Source organism: Sitodiplosis mosellana, unplaced genomic scaffold (assembly GCF_009176505.1).
Source record: "Sitodiplosis mosellana isolate CC-2019 unplaced genomic scaffold, AAFC_SMos_1.0 Smas_scaffold_30, whole genome shotgun sequence".
Lineage (NCBI taxonomy): Eukaryota > Metazoa > Arthropoda > Insecta > Diptera > Cecidomyiidae > Sitodiplosis > Sitodiplosis mosellana.
Genome location: NW_022595272.1, coordinates 2,885,175 through 2,899,930, shown reverse-complemented (window position 1 = coordinate 2,899,930; position 14,756 = coordinate 2,885,175). Strand labels below are relative to the sequence as shown.

Sequence of the window (14,756 nt, the reverse complement as noted above, 5' to 3'; positions counted from 1 at the left end):
TGTTTTTTTTTTTTGCAATAAAAAAAACGTATCTGAGCAGCGGAATTGGTGTGTCAATGACATGTAAACAGATTGTTCATACAAAAATGCGGTAGCCTCAAAGCGGCACATTTGTTTATCTACAACATTTTATGTAATCAAATAGATAGGTATCTTTGTGCAGATGATTTGAACGATAAAAGTACATCCACAAGTAGTAGTCAACTCATTTTAATTCATCCTAATCTTTATATTGGTCCAAATTCTGTTGTTTCAGCTTCAATTAATTGCATTAATTCCCATATCGTGGATGGAATGAAAATGCTAAATTTATAATTTTGTGGAATAAATCTTCTGAGATTATAATTGGCTTAAATCAAACGCGATCTGTTGTTTTGTGTTCTCATTGTCGCATTGTCACATAGCATAGCGTTATTGGTTTCGGGCGTATGCTCTTCATATGCATAAAGTTATAAGCTCAGGTCATCGGTTTCAATTTATCATTTCAGTGTCTATTTTTAGAAAGAGGTTGCGTGCGCTTATTATAAATGTCCTAAGCGCTATGCTGCGCTAAATTTATTCAGTTGTACAATAAGCTTTCGACGCGTAGCATCAAAACTCTTTAAATTGCAGTCGCCATGATTGACAGTGAAAATCGAATAAATGAATTGAATACGTGCATTCAGCATCATGTTGATGATGTATCGACATGGTTGAAATCGTGTGAATTACGAGTGTCCAGTAATTGTGGGTGTGGTGTGTTTGCAACGAGAGATATTGAACCAAATGAGTTGCTGTTCGGCGATAAGCCGTTGATTCTCGGTCCGACTGGCAATAAAATGGATACAATTGTTTGTGTAATGTGTTACGAACGAATCGGGCACGATGTGACTTCACATTTGTGCTCGAATCGATGTGGCCTTGTATTGTGCGGTGAAAGTGCATGTGCTGAACGTCACAAAAACGAATGCGAATTGTTGCAAAACTGGAAGCCGAAAAATCCCAATGAATTGTCATTCACGAGATTAAAAGCGATGCTAATTATTCGATCGTTAATTTTGAACGTAGAACACAAGAAATTCCTTGGTTTGATGCAGAAAAATTATACCAGTTGGACGAATGAAATCTATTTTGATAAGGAATTTGACAATTTTCCGCGGGACAAAGAAACGGTTGCGGTTATTAGAGATGCGTCAGCAGCTATAAACGCCAACGCATTTATGATTCTCTACCGATCCGATAATTGCGGCGATGTAAACGTTCGCAGCTTCTATCCGATCATGAGTTTGATTAATCACAATTGCGTCCCAAATGCGCGCCACGATATAGACAGTGAATTCGTAAACCGAATTTTTGCCGCGCGTCCAATTAAAAAAGGTGAACAGATTTTCATATCGTACGCACAGATTTTGTGGGGAACTCCGTCACGTCGAATGTTCACAGCGATATCGAAACAGTTTCAGTGCACTTGCGAACGATGCGCTGATCCAACGGAAAAATCAACATATTTATCGGCCATTCGATGCGTCGACAAGAGCTGTAATGGCATGGTTTTACCCCTGGAACTATCATTTAAAACAGAGGGCAAATGCAACGTGTGCGGAAAGATTTGCGACAACAAACGTTTACTGCAAACACAAGATATGTCAGCCGCAATTACGAAGAATTTTTTAAATCAAAATTTTACAATATCGGATCTAAAGCATTTTATGGAAGGACGATTGTACAAACTGGTACCTGAATGCAATCAATTCGTGGTGGAAGCAAAACTGAAAGCCATCTGGAAGTGTGATGGAATGAGTTTTGAAGGTTATGCATAGCCTAAATGAAAATATATAGACAATTATTCCATATAAAATTAACACAAAAATAAATACAATTTACTTTAAATAAGGTTTCAAATAAGTATTTTCTATTCCAGATTTAAGCTCAATTAAAGGATTTTGTGAAGATATTCTCAGAATAATGGATAAACTTGGACTGGGCGAATGTTCATTGAAGGGATATTTGGCACACAGACTGTTCAAAATTCGACAACAGTTGAAAATTTTTCCCGAATCATCATCCAGCCATGGTGACCATGATCAAGCTGTATCGGTTAGTTTCTAGCTATTAATCAAAAGCGAGGTTGATTCAATGTGAGAAAATAAATCTTTTTTATTTGTTTTCTAAATAGGAAATTGACACATTCTTAAACGATGATGATCAACTTTGGAAAACGGCAAAAATAATTTTAGGTAATTCTTCAGCGGCACCAACTGATATCAATCGTGAATAGTGAGCACTGTTCACTGAAACCAATTAAATTGGGAAAATGTTTCTAATCTTAAATTAACACAACAAAACACATTCAACATATTTTCAATAACAAGAGAAATCTATTTTTTATACAAATGCAGAATACAGAGCACTGCTCTGAGAACAGTGTTCGGAGAACGCACAATAAAACATCTCATAACACAGGTTATACTTTTGCACTTTGTTTGATCTCCCTTCGCGTTTGTTTCTTGGCGAAGTATCTTTGTAGGGTGGGAATGAAGAACAAAATAAACCCTGATAATGCAATCATGGTGCCGGCGAACAGAAACCCCGCAGTATAAGTGTGTGTTTGATCATATAGATATCCGACTATCGGTGGCCCAATGAAACTTTTTTAAAAATAAAAAAAGCGAAAAAAATGCAAATCAATTTCGTTGAAAAATGCCGAAATTGCATTAGAATTACCTGGCAAGGCCTTGGAACAGTAACAATATGCCAAAAGCGTTTGTGAGCTTTTCCAAACCAAGCAAATCGACAAGAATAACTGAAGTTAGACCGACATAGGCACCAATCGTGAACCCAAACACAATTGAATAAACCACCAATGACCAAAAGTCCATGCAAAGAACTGAGGCAGCCGTTGCTGTTGAAGAGATTGAAAATTTTGGTTTTATTCATAATTTGTTTTTTTTTTTCAAAACTAATTGTATTCAACTTACCCAAGCCACAAGCAAAGAGGCAAACACTGTAAACCAACAGCCTATTCACCCACGATTTATCCGAAATGTATCCCAAAACGATACGGCCAATAGTATTGGCTACACCAATGGTTGACAGCAAATAGCTCGCCTCTTCGGTTGACATTTCGAACATTTTGGCTTTGTCGGCCAAGCAGAAATATGGTACGTAGAAACCGAGGCATGTTGAAAAGTTCGATAGGACAAACACGAGGAAAATTGGATCGACGAGTAGGCCGAAATTGATCATTTCAACGAAATTCTCTCCTTTGTTGAAACATCCGCAGCATTTTTCGGGCGAAGATTCCTGCAGATGCCAAAAAACAATTTATTAGTTTATTAAATTTGAATCTATGATAAAAAGATCAAAGCGAATGGATTCTCACCTCATTTTCATCTTCATCGACTCGTGGAAGTGAACCGAATTTTTCTACATCAGCTCTCAGTTCAGTTTGTGACTTATAATTGGAAATATTGTGTAAAGATCCCTGAAAATATACGTGAAATTTTTTAATAAAAACGACACAGTCCAAAGTTGTTCTTTAAAATACGAATCAATTCCATTGAAAAATGCCGCAATTGCATTAGAATTGATGAAATGTCGATAAATTCGTTGATATATTGCGCCGCAGTCATAACACTGTGAACGAAATGCAATGTGTATCATGAAAATGATGTAGAGGCGACAATATTTAAATCAATTTCAATTTCAACTGTTTTTCACAGAATGTGTTATCAATTGCAATCATCTAACTTTCAGTTCAATTATGATGACCGTGATCGCAATTGTGATGATGCACGAGATTCTAATTAATAGTCAATAACACTCGATCGCCATATGTTAGCCAGCGAATACAGTTTCAGACTGTATGACTTTGTGTTTGTCGTGCTCTCGAATTTATCAGATTTTTTTTTTGATTTTTCAAATGTACTTCGTACCTGATAAAAGATGTCTGGCCGTGACAGTGTACCGCTGGAGCGTCTACGTGATTCGCTGAGCGGTTTGATTTCACGTCCAGTGTCTGTAAGAAGCGGTTGGCTAAGCATATATCGAATATCATTGGTTTTATCACAATACTGAGATGCTCTCATGCCATGGCCCACGCTTTGCGATCGAGTCATTTGTGTGTCTCCAATTTCGGCAATGGCCGTTATGCTTGGCACACGCATCGATGGAACCCGTGATTTTGACGACATTCTGCCAGCACCATTAGTTTGAACATTCTGCAGAGATTCGTTTACTTTTTCATCTAAAGTGAATTAACCGGAGAATGTGCGAGGAAGAAAATGACAGTGAAGAAAGTAATTAACTCTCATCCGAATTAAAAAGATACAAACTTGTTTTTAGTTGCTCACTCGGTGAAATGGGCCGAAGTGTTGGTTCTAATGGTCGAAATAACGCTCCAAATACGGCACAATGCAACACGATTCCGGACAAAACGAGCAAAGTTTGACGCCAACCCAAATTTTCAATGAGAATCGCAACGACAGGCGCAAATATAAAAGTTCCTAAACCTGACCCAGCGACCGCAATTCCTTACATTCGAAAATAAGCGAAACAAAAAAATCACTTAAGTTTTAATTACTTTAACAATATTCATAAATGAAATACCTATAGCGATGGAACGGTACTTTTCAAAGTATGAGGAGACGCTAACAATAGCCTGTGGTATAAGATAAACAAAAGTATAACGGTTTCAACTTGATGACGAATTGAATGGCAATTTTTACGGTAATTTGAACATGAACTTGAATCAACAAAGTACCGGTAAGTAGATAAGTCCGAGGCCGCATCCAACTCCCACTCCGATTGTTATGATAAGCGTGAGTACATTCTGTGCATAGTAGCTGACTAAAAGACACGCCGAAGCCAATATTGCACCGACAATTGTTACAGCGCGGCAACCGTATTTGTTCACGAATGAAGATGAAATCGGACCTACAATCGAGAAACTTGTTACTTTCACTCTTCGTTTCGTTCATTTCTGTTTGAGATTAATTGAATAAAATGGCTGGCAGTTAGTTACCTGAGCATAATGTTATACCGCACATTAACGATAATATCCAAGACGTATATGCCTTTCCTTCGTTGAACTCTTCCAATAATTCAATGTACATCACACCGAACGAATATGTGATTCCATCGGCTGGAGAAAAAAATAACGCACACACAAACAAAGATAAGTGAAACAAAATAGTTGATATGCACAAACAAGTGTCAAGGTAAACATAAAAATTGTTGCGCTCCAAGCTTAAGTTCGTGATCACCGGCATTAACATATGAATGGACAAACATATGTTTGATAATAATAATCTTTACTTCTGTTTTCTTCTCTTTAACTTGAATATATTTTTTTTTTCTGTCCAATGTTTTGTCTATTTTGTCATTTTTGCGGAGTATGCAAACAATTGCCATGGCGATTTCAATTCTTTGAATTGTATTAAATTGCAAAAAAGCAAACAAAAATCGTTCTCATTCTAAGTGCAGCAGCGCTGTCGAGCAAACAGTTCTTTCTGTTGAATTACGACTGATAAATTACTTCAATATGATGTTGGCCTTAAGCGTTTGAATTGTAGCAAAATTGCAAAAAAGCGAGAGAGAGAGAGAGAGAGAGAGAGAGAGAGAGAGAGAGAAAGAGTGTGAAGGTGTGTGTTTATTTGCTCATGTAATAAACAAATTTATGCTTCAATAACGTAATATATACTTTGATTTACAATCCGGTCGGCGGCTGTATGAAACCCATTCAAAGAATGCGATTATGTCATGAGAAACTGCATATATTGTATAATACATTCTAGTGCGATTGTTCATTTTTAGTTTTGTTCTGTTGACAAAGCAAAACAACAACTTTTTTGTCATTCCCAGCGAGAGAGATGGAGAGCGACAATGTCATCGATATTATTTTTTTGCACTTGACGCCACCAAAAATGGTGATAACACAACGAAAACGTTTCCGACCGTTAAGATTTTATGGAAGTGCCAATAAAAGCATTTAAATGATTTCTTTGCATTGTGTGTGATTTTTATATTTCCATTTGAATTCCAAAATAACCGCTCCGAAAATATTGGATTCACTCGTGCGACGTGCTTTGGGGAATAACGTTGTAAAATATTGATCATGTGTCTGGCTGGTTTCAATAATTTAATGTGTTAAGCGTGCGACAATTATTAGTCTTGTTAATTTGTTGATCTATGAAATGGGTGCTGTTACAACAGCAATTCCAGTTTGAAACTACCTCTATTCAGTTATGATACCGTGCACCACCTTACATTCATTTGGGTTTAAATGGTTTTACCTCGGAGTTGGGAAATATGTCGAACAAATCGAGTTTGAATGAATATCATTTCTTTTAAACGGCAATTTTCTGCTATCCCGTTGAAAAAGTTGAACCAATTCAATTATTCGAATGAAATTAGTCACAAACACTTTAAATGTGGATTCTCATGTCAAGATCAGATCATCAAATCTACACTAAATCAGTAAACAAACTCAAGTTGGAAGCAAAACGTAAAGTATCTTCCGCAAAAAAGACATTTAACGAAGTGAACTCGTTCTGCACATAATCGCATTTCTCCAATCGAAGCTGCATTGAATTTAACGGTAAATCACTTCACATTTGATTGCCTTGAGGGAAACAATTTAATTCAATTTTGAGCTTCTTGCAAGCAAACTCTTCGTCGTCGTCGTCGTCGTCGTCGTCCTTGACACGCGTATGAACTTTGAAGAAAAGAAAAATTGTCGCAAACTATGATTTTGTAGAGGGCTATGTGTTGAAAAGCACAAGTAAAAGTAGAAAGGTAGGTAGAAAGTTTGTTTGATGTATAAAAAGAGCAGTCGAGCAATCCTTACTGATGATGTGAATGAGAAACGATGACAAGACGATAATCCATCCGTAGCCACCGTCTGGTGGTGATGGAAACTCTTCGACCATATTATTTCCATCGACCGGTGGTTTTCGCTTTACTGGACCTCCGTGTGTCATTTTAAGTATTTTCCTTACTTATTTCTTCTTATCGCTGATTTGATTCGTATCACTTTTCACTTTATTTCTTTTTCTTTCACTTTGAAGCTTTTTCCACCTTTTTCAACTTGACTTCAACCGTTCATCATTACGTTCTCTTTTCCAAATGATTTTCGCGAGTATTTTGTGATGAACCCGTTATGTGATTTCAAACTTTCCTCTCAAATGCGATAGAGTAATTTTAATTAGTTTATCGTATTAAATGGAAAACTAAAATTAAAATCGAAGAAACTTTACAAAATTGAGTGCAAACTCAAATAAAATGCTATGAACTTTACTTTATCAAACTAAAGAACTTGTGAAGTGTCGTAGATTTAATCTGATGAAACTGTTGCACTCGCGTTGCAATTTCAAACTGAAATTGACTCGGTCAAGCGAATGGAGTTTTTGTCAGAGATGTGATCTTGCTGGCGGTTCTCTGTGATGTGTTTAGCTTGCCCATCTATACATCAATAAAAACTAAAAATCACAAAATAATCAACAGCAAATCAACTGGTGTGTATGCATGACTTCGTTTTTTTTTACACTTTCATTCACGTTGACAATATACACATCGGTCGGGTTGATGTGAATGATCGCATATTTGTCGGTGTCGCTGTCGATGTAATTGTAATGATACAAACCGCGTCATTGAGTAGTATTGTGGAGAAGCAAAAGAGTGAATGTTAATCTGGGTGCATTTTTCATATAAACGCGCGTCTTGACTCGTTTCATTAGAATACATACGTGAGTAATTAACACAGCAATTGGATAAAGTTGAGCTAAATACAGTAACTTTCTAAAAAAAAAAACAAGATTTATATAAATGTTTTATTCACCATTTATAATCAAAAATGATGGCTTAAAAAAATCGACTAAACGCAATATGAAAAAATAATGAATAAATTGATTATGGTTGTTCGTTTTCAAACCGTAAGTAACTATTTGCAACGTGATTTTGCAACCGTGGAATAAATAAAACTAAGAAACTACTGAAAGAAATCAGCGATCCAGCAAGCACAAAACCGGGTGTGTATGTCTTGAACTGGTCGTAAAGCATTCCGACTATCGGTGGCCCAATGAAACTTTTTTTTTTTTAAATAAAAAACAGAAAAAAAATACAAATCAGTTTCATTGGAAAATACCGCAATTGCATTAGAATTACCTGGCTATTCCTTGAAATAGCAATAGTAAACCAAAGCCATTGGTCAGTTTATCCAATCCAATCAAATCGACAAGAATAACTGAAGTTAGACCGACATAGGCGCCAATCGTGAATCCAAACACAGCCGAGTAAATAATCAGAGAGGGTAGATCCATGCAAAGAACTGAGGCAGCCGTTGCTGTTGAAGATAAAGGTAACAATTACTTTCCATGATTGAAATATATGTGATTAGACAATATTTTATAGTCGTTCTCACCAATGCCACAAGAAAAGAGACATATTTTGTACACCCAAAGTCGACGTTTGTACGAATTATCCGAAATATAACCCAAGATGATACGGCCGAATGTATTAGCTATGCCAATAGTTGCTATCATATAGCCCACATTTTCTTCAGAAACACCAAGTTCTTTGGCTCGATCCGGTAGATAAAAATACGGAATATAGAATCCAAGAGTAGTCGCCACATTCGATGCAATGAACAAAATGTAGACAGGATTTTTGAGCAGACTAAAATTTGTCATTTGGACCAAATTCTTATACGCATCAACCGGAATACATCCACAGCGAAATCCACTTGATGATAAATCCTATGAAAATTTTAATGCATAAAGCAAAATCCTTCGAGAATTCAACTTCTAAAAGCATAAGTCTTTAAAAAATACTCACTTCAAATTCTTCAATATGTCGAATCGAGCCGTATCTATTGATTGATAGTTCACTAGGTGACCTAGAATTCGGTATATTCGGTAGCGAACCCTGAAAGTATATGGATCAAGGATGATCAAGCGGTGATTTAAAATGAAGCTCAAGGCAGTTTCTTACGCGATAAAAAATATCAGGTCGTGAAAGTGCTCCGTTGCATGGGATTAGCTTTTGGGATTCTTTCAATGATCTATTGTCATTTTCCTTGTTTTTATCTATTAACACGCCATTATTTATTGACTTTCCATTTGAATGATGGTGGTTATTCAGTACGGGTTCCATTTCACAAATATCATCTCTTTGATCTGAAAAACAAATCAACCGCATAACACGCAAACTTATCTTTTATTAAAAATATGATAATAACACGCACATGCATCCGAGTATTCCGTCGGAGCTGTTTGCTGCGATGAAGCTGTTAGCGGCCTGAACAGAGCTCCAAAAATTGCGTTATTTAACACAATCGCCGCGAGAAGCAACACTGAATATCTCCAGCCATATGCTTCGGCAAAGAATGCAATGAGAGGCGAAAAGATCGAAGTACCCAAACCGCTACCTGCGACTGCGATGCCTTTTGCATTTGAGATGGAATGAAATAGAATTTAACTGTTTCACTTCAAATCAAATCAGAAGGACAAGTTCAATTACCTGTTGCCAATGATCGATATTTTTTAAAGTACATTGCAACACTAACGATGGCCTGTTGAAGAATGCGAGAATTTAAATGAATGGAAATCCTGCATAAATCTAACGTGAATGTATACTTACCGGCAAATAAATGAGCCTATTGAGTAATAAAAATTAAAAAAAAAAATCAATTAAGCAAGGATGTTAATAAAAATGCACAGAATCAAGCGGGAAAAAAAGGTATCAGTCTCACCCAAGTCCGCATCCTACACCGAATCCAATTGTTATGATGAGAGTGAGTACATTCTGTGCATAGGCACTGATGAAGAGACAAGCTGAAGCGAGTATTGCACCGACAATCGTAACGGCACGGCAACCGTATTTATTGACAAACAATGATGAAATGGGACCTGCAGCAAAATTAAAATCCCTTGATACTTGAATAGATAGAAATAATGGTGGCTTTTCGGTTAATTTACCTGAACACAGCGTTATACCGCACATAAGTGAGAGAATCCAAGATGTATATCCCTTTCCCTCCTTGAATTCATCCAACAATTGGATGAACAACACGCCAAATGAGTATGTTATTCCATCGGCTGTAAAATAGTATACAAAAACACTATCAGTTGCCTGCATTAGTCGCGTCATCATCGCTCTCGTTGATAAAATCGTTATTAGTTTTGCATTAAAACCTCAACATTTTTTGACTAACTGATTATGTGAATGCAAAATGATGAAAAAACGACAATCCATCCATAGCCACCGTCTGGTGCTTCAATTTCAGTCTTATCCGCGGTGATGCTGTTGTTCAATTTTCGCCGTGTTGGTGTGTCATTTGCCATTTTTTTTTTAAACCAATTATAAGAAACACAATTTTTTCTCCAATTTACTATTTTTTGATAACACGAATTTAATGTCAAATCAATACATCGAGCCGATTTCAATTTTTCATTAAAAAATTTAATAAAAACAATCTTTTAAGCATAAAATATGTTTTAATTCCAAATACTTTGTGCTAAATGAAACACGTTCCACCAAGTAGGAATTTGAAAAATTGACTAGCTATTTATTTCCGTGAGTTCACTTTGAATGCAACAAAGTTACTGCGGATCATATGCAAAAATTATCAGTACTCGATGCGCGTTTTACATCCAATTGATTTACGTCATTTGTGATTAAGCACATGGGGTCATTGCGATTAATCACACGCTCGTCGTCGGTGGTGGCGCATCCGCAAAAAAAAATCTTCACAATTTCATATTGAATGCATTTCAATTAACCAATGTTGACAATCTGCTGTAGCTAATTTTAGATAGCTCGCCGCTATGCTATTTATAGAAATCATTCTGAACAATATTTTTCAGCGCAAAATCACTTGACTGATTGGAGTAACATTTGTTTGGAAAATGAAACAACAACGGTTATTGGTGAATGATAAAAAATTTGGAGCATTTATTTATTCCAAGAATATATTTATTTATTTTTTTCAACTTAAATAAAATCATTCTAATTGGTGTAAATGTTATGATGCAATCACGCCTTTTAGTTAAGTCATCTCCAAATCCGGATTATGCTTAGATGTATGTTTCTGCAACAAGGGCAGAAAGAATAGAATGAATCCGGATAGAGCAATCATGGTACCAGCCAGCAGAAATCCAGGAGTGTATGAATTTGAAATATCGTAAAGGAACCCAACCAACGGTGCACCCATGAATGTGGCTGAAAATTTAACGAAAATACTTAATGTGAACCAAAATGCAAATCAAAACCAAAAGTAATCACCTAAGCCTTCAAATAACATCAGCAAACCGAATGCATTGTTTAACTTCTCCAAGCCCAATAGATCGACGAGTATAACTGAGCGCAAGGCGACATATGCACCGATCGTGAATCCAAACACAGCCGAAAAAATGGCCAGCGTTTTAAAATCGAAGCAAAAAACAGATGCGATGGTTGCTGTTGAACAGAGACAGAAGAAGAATATCGAATAAAATTGAAAATGTAAAAAAAATTTCTTCAAAAATCAAACATTCTCACCTAAACCACAAATAGTCAGACAAATATTGTACACCCAAAGCCTATTCACAAACGGTTTATCCGATATATAGCCCCACATTATACGGCCCAAAGTATTGAAAATCCCAATGATCGAAACTAAATGTGTTGCTTGGTCTTTTCGCACACCGAGCTCGGTTGCTTGATCTATGATGATGAAATAAGGGACATAATACACAAGACTGGTGGCAAAATCGGACACTGTAAATAGAACGAAAATGGGATCTTTGAGAAGACCAAGGTTCATCATCTTCACAAAATTCTTGTAGACTTTGATTGACATATTCGTGCAGGAATTATTTGACTGCGGCAATGGTATCTGCTCCGATTTCAAATGCCCATGCTCATGATGACTGCTTCGATGCGACTCTGCATCACAGTTTCGTTTACTTTCAACTAAAAACCAAAGACAAAAAAAAAAAATCTTTGAATCGTCGGAAAGAAGATGTGAACTGGTAATTGAATGCGTGAACACGAACATGAATCCGAATGCTCGGAAAGGGAGTTTTCTTCGTTGAACGATGCCAGCGGTCGAAACAACACACCAAAAATTGCGCAGTTCAGAACAATTCCAGACATTACCATGAGAGTCCCACGCCAACCATACTCTTCATTCAGGAAATCGACAAGAGGTGCGAACACAAACGTACCTAATAAATAACAAAAAAAAAAAACATATTAATAACAATAACATATAAATAACAAACATACTAACAAAGAACGTACCCAGTCCACTACCTGCCATTGCAATTCCTTTTTCATTTGAATTCATTGTGAGTGGGAATCAAAGAGACTTTAATTAAATTACGTTGAATGTTAAACCAAGTAAAAAGTAAATTACCAACTGCAACCGATCGATACTTTTCAAAGTAAGTTGTAACGCTAACTATTGCCTGTTGAATAGAGAACCGTACAATTGTTATCGTGATTTAGTGTGCGTTGAGTAAGTAAATTCTTACCGGCAAATAAACCAAACCCAAACCACTCCCCAGCATAAAACCTACGAAAGCGAGAACGAAAAGTTTTTGTTAGAACAACAAGTTTGGAGAACAATTTTGCTCTTCTTACCAATTGTTATGATCAGTGTGAATACATTTTGTGCATAGTAGCTGGCGAAGAGACTGACAGCGGCCAATATTGAACCAGAAATTGTCACCGCACGAAATCCATATTTATTTACAAATGTTGATGAAATTGGACCTTTTTAGGCGAATGAAATGCAAAACTTTTGAAAGCATTCGTTGAATTGTGGTGGAATTGATATTACCTACGCATAATGCCATTCCAGACATTAAACTCAGAATCCAAGACGTATATCCTTTGCCTTCGTTAAATTCATCCAACAGCTGAACATATATTACCCCGAACGAGCACACGATTCCGTCAGCTTTTTTTTGGAGAGAAAAAAAATGATTACATTTAATAACACATAATGCACTAACACAAATTCAAAATGAAATGCACGCACACACACACACATTGTGTGTCACGTGTTCACATTGGATATTTGAATCTACACAATATATTCAACTCGATTCAACTCGACTTACATATGAAATTAATAACAAATGATCCGACGACGATAAGCCATCCCCAGCCACCATCAAGTGGCTTAAGAGGTTCGACAAAAATTTTATCCTCAACCTTTTTAGTTGATTTTTGTTGAGATGTTTCGTTTAGGGCCATTTTTGTATTTATTCACTTTTTTCAACACCTGAAATTTGTCGGACACTGTTTTTCAAAATGCAATTGCATTAAAACACTTTGTTCAAAAATTGGAATTTAATCGGAATGAATAAAGAAACGAATTTATGCTATGACACAAGTTTTCATCAAATTATCTAAAATTTCAGAAACGAATATCTACGAAGCCGTCAATTAATTCGTAGCGGTCACGTTGCACTTTAACACTGAATACAAAACTCAAGCGAGTAGACCTCGTCGCTGTCCATATGCATTTATAATTAAGTCTCTTTTTCTCTTTCTCTCTGAAAGTAAGCGACACTAAGCAAATTACATTGAGTCTGTTTTTCCGCTTATTCAGTTGGTAAGTGACCAGTTAAAAAAAAAACAATGAATTGAAAAAAAGCTAACATCACCATTAAAGTTGTATTTTATAAAAAAAAGCATTACAAACATTTCAATATCTTTATTTTGTGGTGTGGTGTATAATCGTTTTTTTTTTTTAAACAAAAATTTAGAATTTTTTCATTGTCATCAATTCTATGCGAAAATATAGTGTTGGAAATTAGTGCAGTCGATAGAAAGTGAATAGATAAAAAAGAACTTAAATCATGACGCAACATTGCTTTCACTACGGTCATTTTTGTATTGTATTTGTTTTTTCATTGCTCGCCTTTGCAGTTTTGGTATTACAAAAAGAGCCGAGCCACTCAATGCGATCATTGTACCGGCCAATACAAAACCAGGAGTGTATGAATGTGTTCGATCGTATAAATATCCGACCATTGGTTGTCCAAGGAATGATGAAATTCCTTCGAATAACATCATCAATCCCAATGCATTTTCGAATCTCGCTAAGCCCATTAGATCTGTGAGAATGACGGGAGAAAATGTAACATACACACCGCTCATATATCCGAATATAGCCGAATAAATGGTGAGTGTCTTAAAATCAACACAAAAAACTGATGATGCAGTTGCTGGAAACACATCAATAGAGAAAAGCTAGTAATTTAATTTAAAAAAAAACTAAAACAATCACATGTAGCTTACCAACGCCGCAAATGAAGAGACATATACTGAACACCCACAATCTATTTGCCCATGGTCTGTCCGATATGTAGCCCATAAGAATACGACATAAAACATTCGAAATGCTAATTATTGAAAGTAAATAACTCGCATTATCATTCGATATACCAAGCTCGATTGCTCAATCAGCATGTGCAAAGTAGGGAACATAATATCCTAAACATGTGGTAGAGCTGGACAAACCAAACAGCATGAAAATTGGATCTTTGAGTAGGCTGGAGTTCATTAAAATGATGAATCTATTGAAGATTTGCATTGGTTTGCTATATTAGCTTATCGATGATGTTTCCATTTGCTTGCAAAGACCATTATTTCGCCATTCAATGTAACGACCTTGTTCTATTTCACCTGAAATCCGAAAAGAATTTGAATTAATGAATTAAGAAAAATGGAGATACAAACGAGTTTGGCCGCTTATATATGCAGTCGAGAAGACTGGTGTCGCTATA

General features: G+C 36.1%; 4 protein-coding genes across 4 annotated transcripts; 1 reads left to right on the top strand and 3 right to left on the bottom strand.

Moving 5' to 3' along the window:
* Positions 1-351: 351 nt before the first annotated feature.
* LOC129569326 (SET domain-containing protein SmydA-8) lies at positions 352-2,446 on the top strand. Its single transcript, XM_055448059.1, has 3 exons — positions 352-1,788; positions 1,901-2,076; positions 2,156-2,446. The coding sequence occupies exons 1-3, from the start codon at positions 618-620 to the stop codon at positions 2,255-2,257; spliced, it is 1,449 nt and encodes a 482-aa protein (XP_055304034.1). The 5' UTR covers positions 352-617; the 3' UTR covers positions 2,258-2,446.
* Positions 2,113-7,420, bottom strand: LOC129569324 (monocarboxylate transporter 9-like). Its single transcript, XM_055448056.1, has 10 exons — positions 6,827-7,420; positions 5,003-5,122; positions 4,742-4,914; positions 4,588-4,639; positions 4,314-4,511; positions 3,915-4,225; positions 3,362-3,463; positions 2,958-3,282; positions 2,704-2,881; positions 2,113-2,627 (listed from the first exon to the last, which is right to left on the bottom strand). Exons 1-10 carry the CDS (start codon positions 6,957-6,959, stop codon positions 2,444-2,446), a joined length of 1,776 nt encoding a protein of 591 aa, XP_055304031.1. The 5' UTR covers positions 6,960-7,420; the 3' UTR covers positions 2,113-2,443.
* Positions 7,421-7,784: 364 nt separating this feature from the next.
* On the bottom strand, positions 7,785-10,442 carry LOC129569325 (monocarboxylate transporter 12-like). Its single transcript, XM_055448058.1, has 11 exons — positions 10,190-10,442; positions 9,954-10,073; positions 9,728-9,884; positions 9,616-9,631; positions 9,496-9,547; positions 9,221-9,418; positions 8,968-9,152; positions 8,812-8,901; positions 8,399-8,732; positions 8,143-8,320; positions 7,785-8,062 (listed from the first exon to the last, which is right to left on the bottom strand). Exons 1-11 carry the CDS (start codon positions 10,317-10,319, stop codon positions 7,888-7,890), a joined length of 1,635 nt encoding a protein of 544 aa, XP_055304033.1. The 5' UTR covers positions 10,320-10,442; the 3' UTR covers positions 7,785-7,887.
* A 456-nt stretch (positions 10,443-10,898) lies between these two features.
* On the bottom strand, positions 10,899-13,460 carry LOC129569322 (monocarboxylate transporter 9-like). The gene is made up of 10 exons (XM_055448054.1): positions 13,083-13,460; positions 12,800-12,919; positions 12,601-12,732; positions 12,492-12,532; positions 12,374-12,425; positions 12,259-12,285; positions 12,012-12,182; positions 11,515-11,928; positions 11,260-11,433; positions 10,899-11,196 (listed from the first exon to the last, which is right to left on the bottom strand). The coding sequence occupies exons 1-10, from the start codon at positions 13,216-13,218 to the stop codon at positions 11,024-11,026; spliced, it is 1,440 nt and encodes a 479-aa protein (XP_055304029.1). The 5' UTR covers positions 13,219-13,460; the 3' UTR covers positions 10,899-11,023.
* Positions 13,461-14,756: the final 1,296 nt, after the last annotated feature.

What these genes read in the sequence shown, in the direction of transcription:
- LOC129569324 (XM_055448056.1), bottom strand. Translation starts at nt 6,959, where the DNA reads ATGACACACGGAGGTCCAGTAAAGCGAAAACCACCGGTCGATGGAAAT. An exon ending in CGGTATAACATTATGCTCAG is followed by an intron (nt 4,915 to 5,002) that starts GTAACTAACTGC and finishes TCTCGATTGTAG; the next exon opens with GTCCGATTTCATCTTCATTC. An exon ending in GTACCGTTCCATCGCTATAG is followed by an intron (nt 4,512 to 4,587) that starts GTATTTCATTTA and finishes TTCGAATGTAAG; the next exon opens with GAATTGCGGTCGCTGGGTCA.
- LOC129569322 (XM_055448054.1), bottom strand. Translation starts at nt 13,218, where the DNA reads ATGGCCCTAAACGAAACATCTCAACAAAAATCAACTAAAAAGGTTGAG. An exon ending in ATTTGTTATTAATTTCATAT is followed by an intron (nt 12,920 to 13,082) that starts GTAAGTCGAGTT and finishes TCCAAAAAAAAG; the next exon opens with CTGACGGAATCGTGTGCTCG. An exon ending in AATGGCAGGTAGTGGACTGG is followed by an intron (nt 12,183 to 12,258) that starts GTACGTTCTTTG and finishes GTTATTTATTAG; the next exon opens with GTACGTTTGTGTTCGCACCT.
- LOC129569325 (XM_055448058.1), bottom strand. Translation starts at nt 10,319, where the DNA reads ATGGCAAATGACACACCAACACGGCGAAAATTGAACAACAGCATCACC. An exon ending in CGGTATAACGCTGTGTTCAG is followed by an intron (nt 9,885 to 9,953) that starts GTAAATTAACCG and finishes ATTTTGCTGCAG; the next exon opens with GTCCCATTTCATCATTGTTT. An exon ending in GACGGAATACTCGGATGCAT is followed by an intron (nt 9,153 to 9,220) that starts GTGCGTGTTATT and finishes TTTGTTTTTCAG; the next exon opens with ATCAAAGAGATGATATTTGT.
- LOC129569326 (XM_055448059.1), top strand. Translation starts at nt 618, where the DNA reads ATGATTGACAGTGAAAATCGAATAAATGAATTGAATACGTGCATTCAG. An exon ending in TGATGGAATGAGTTTTGAAG is followed by an intron (nt 1,789 to 1,900) that starts GTTATGCATAGC and finishes TTTCTATTCCAG; the next exon opens with ATTTAAGCTCAATTAAAGGA. An exon ending in ACCATGATCAAGCTGTATCG is followed by an intron (nt 2,077 to 2,155) that starts GTTAGTTTCTAG and finishes TTTTCTAAATAG; the next exon opens with GAAATTGACACATTCTTAAA.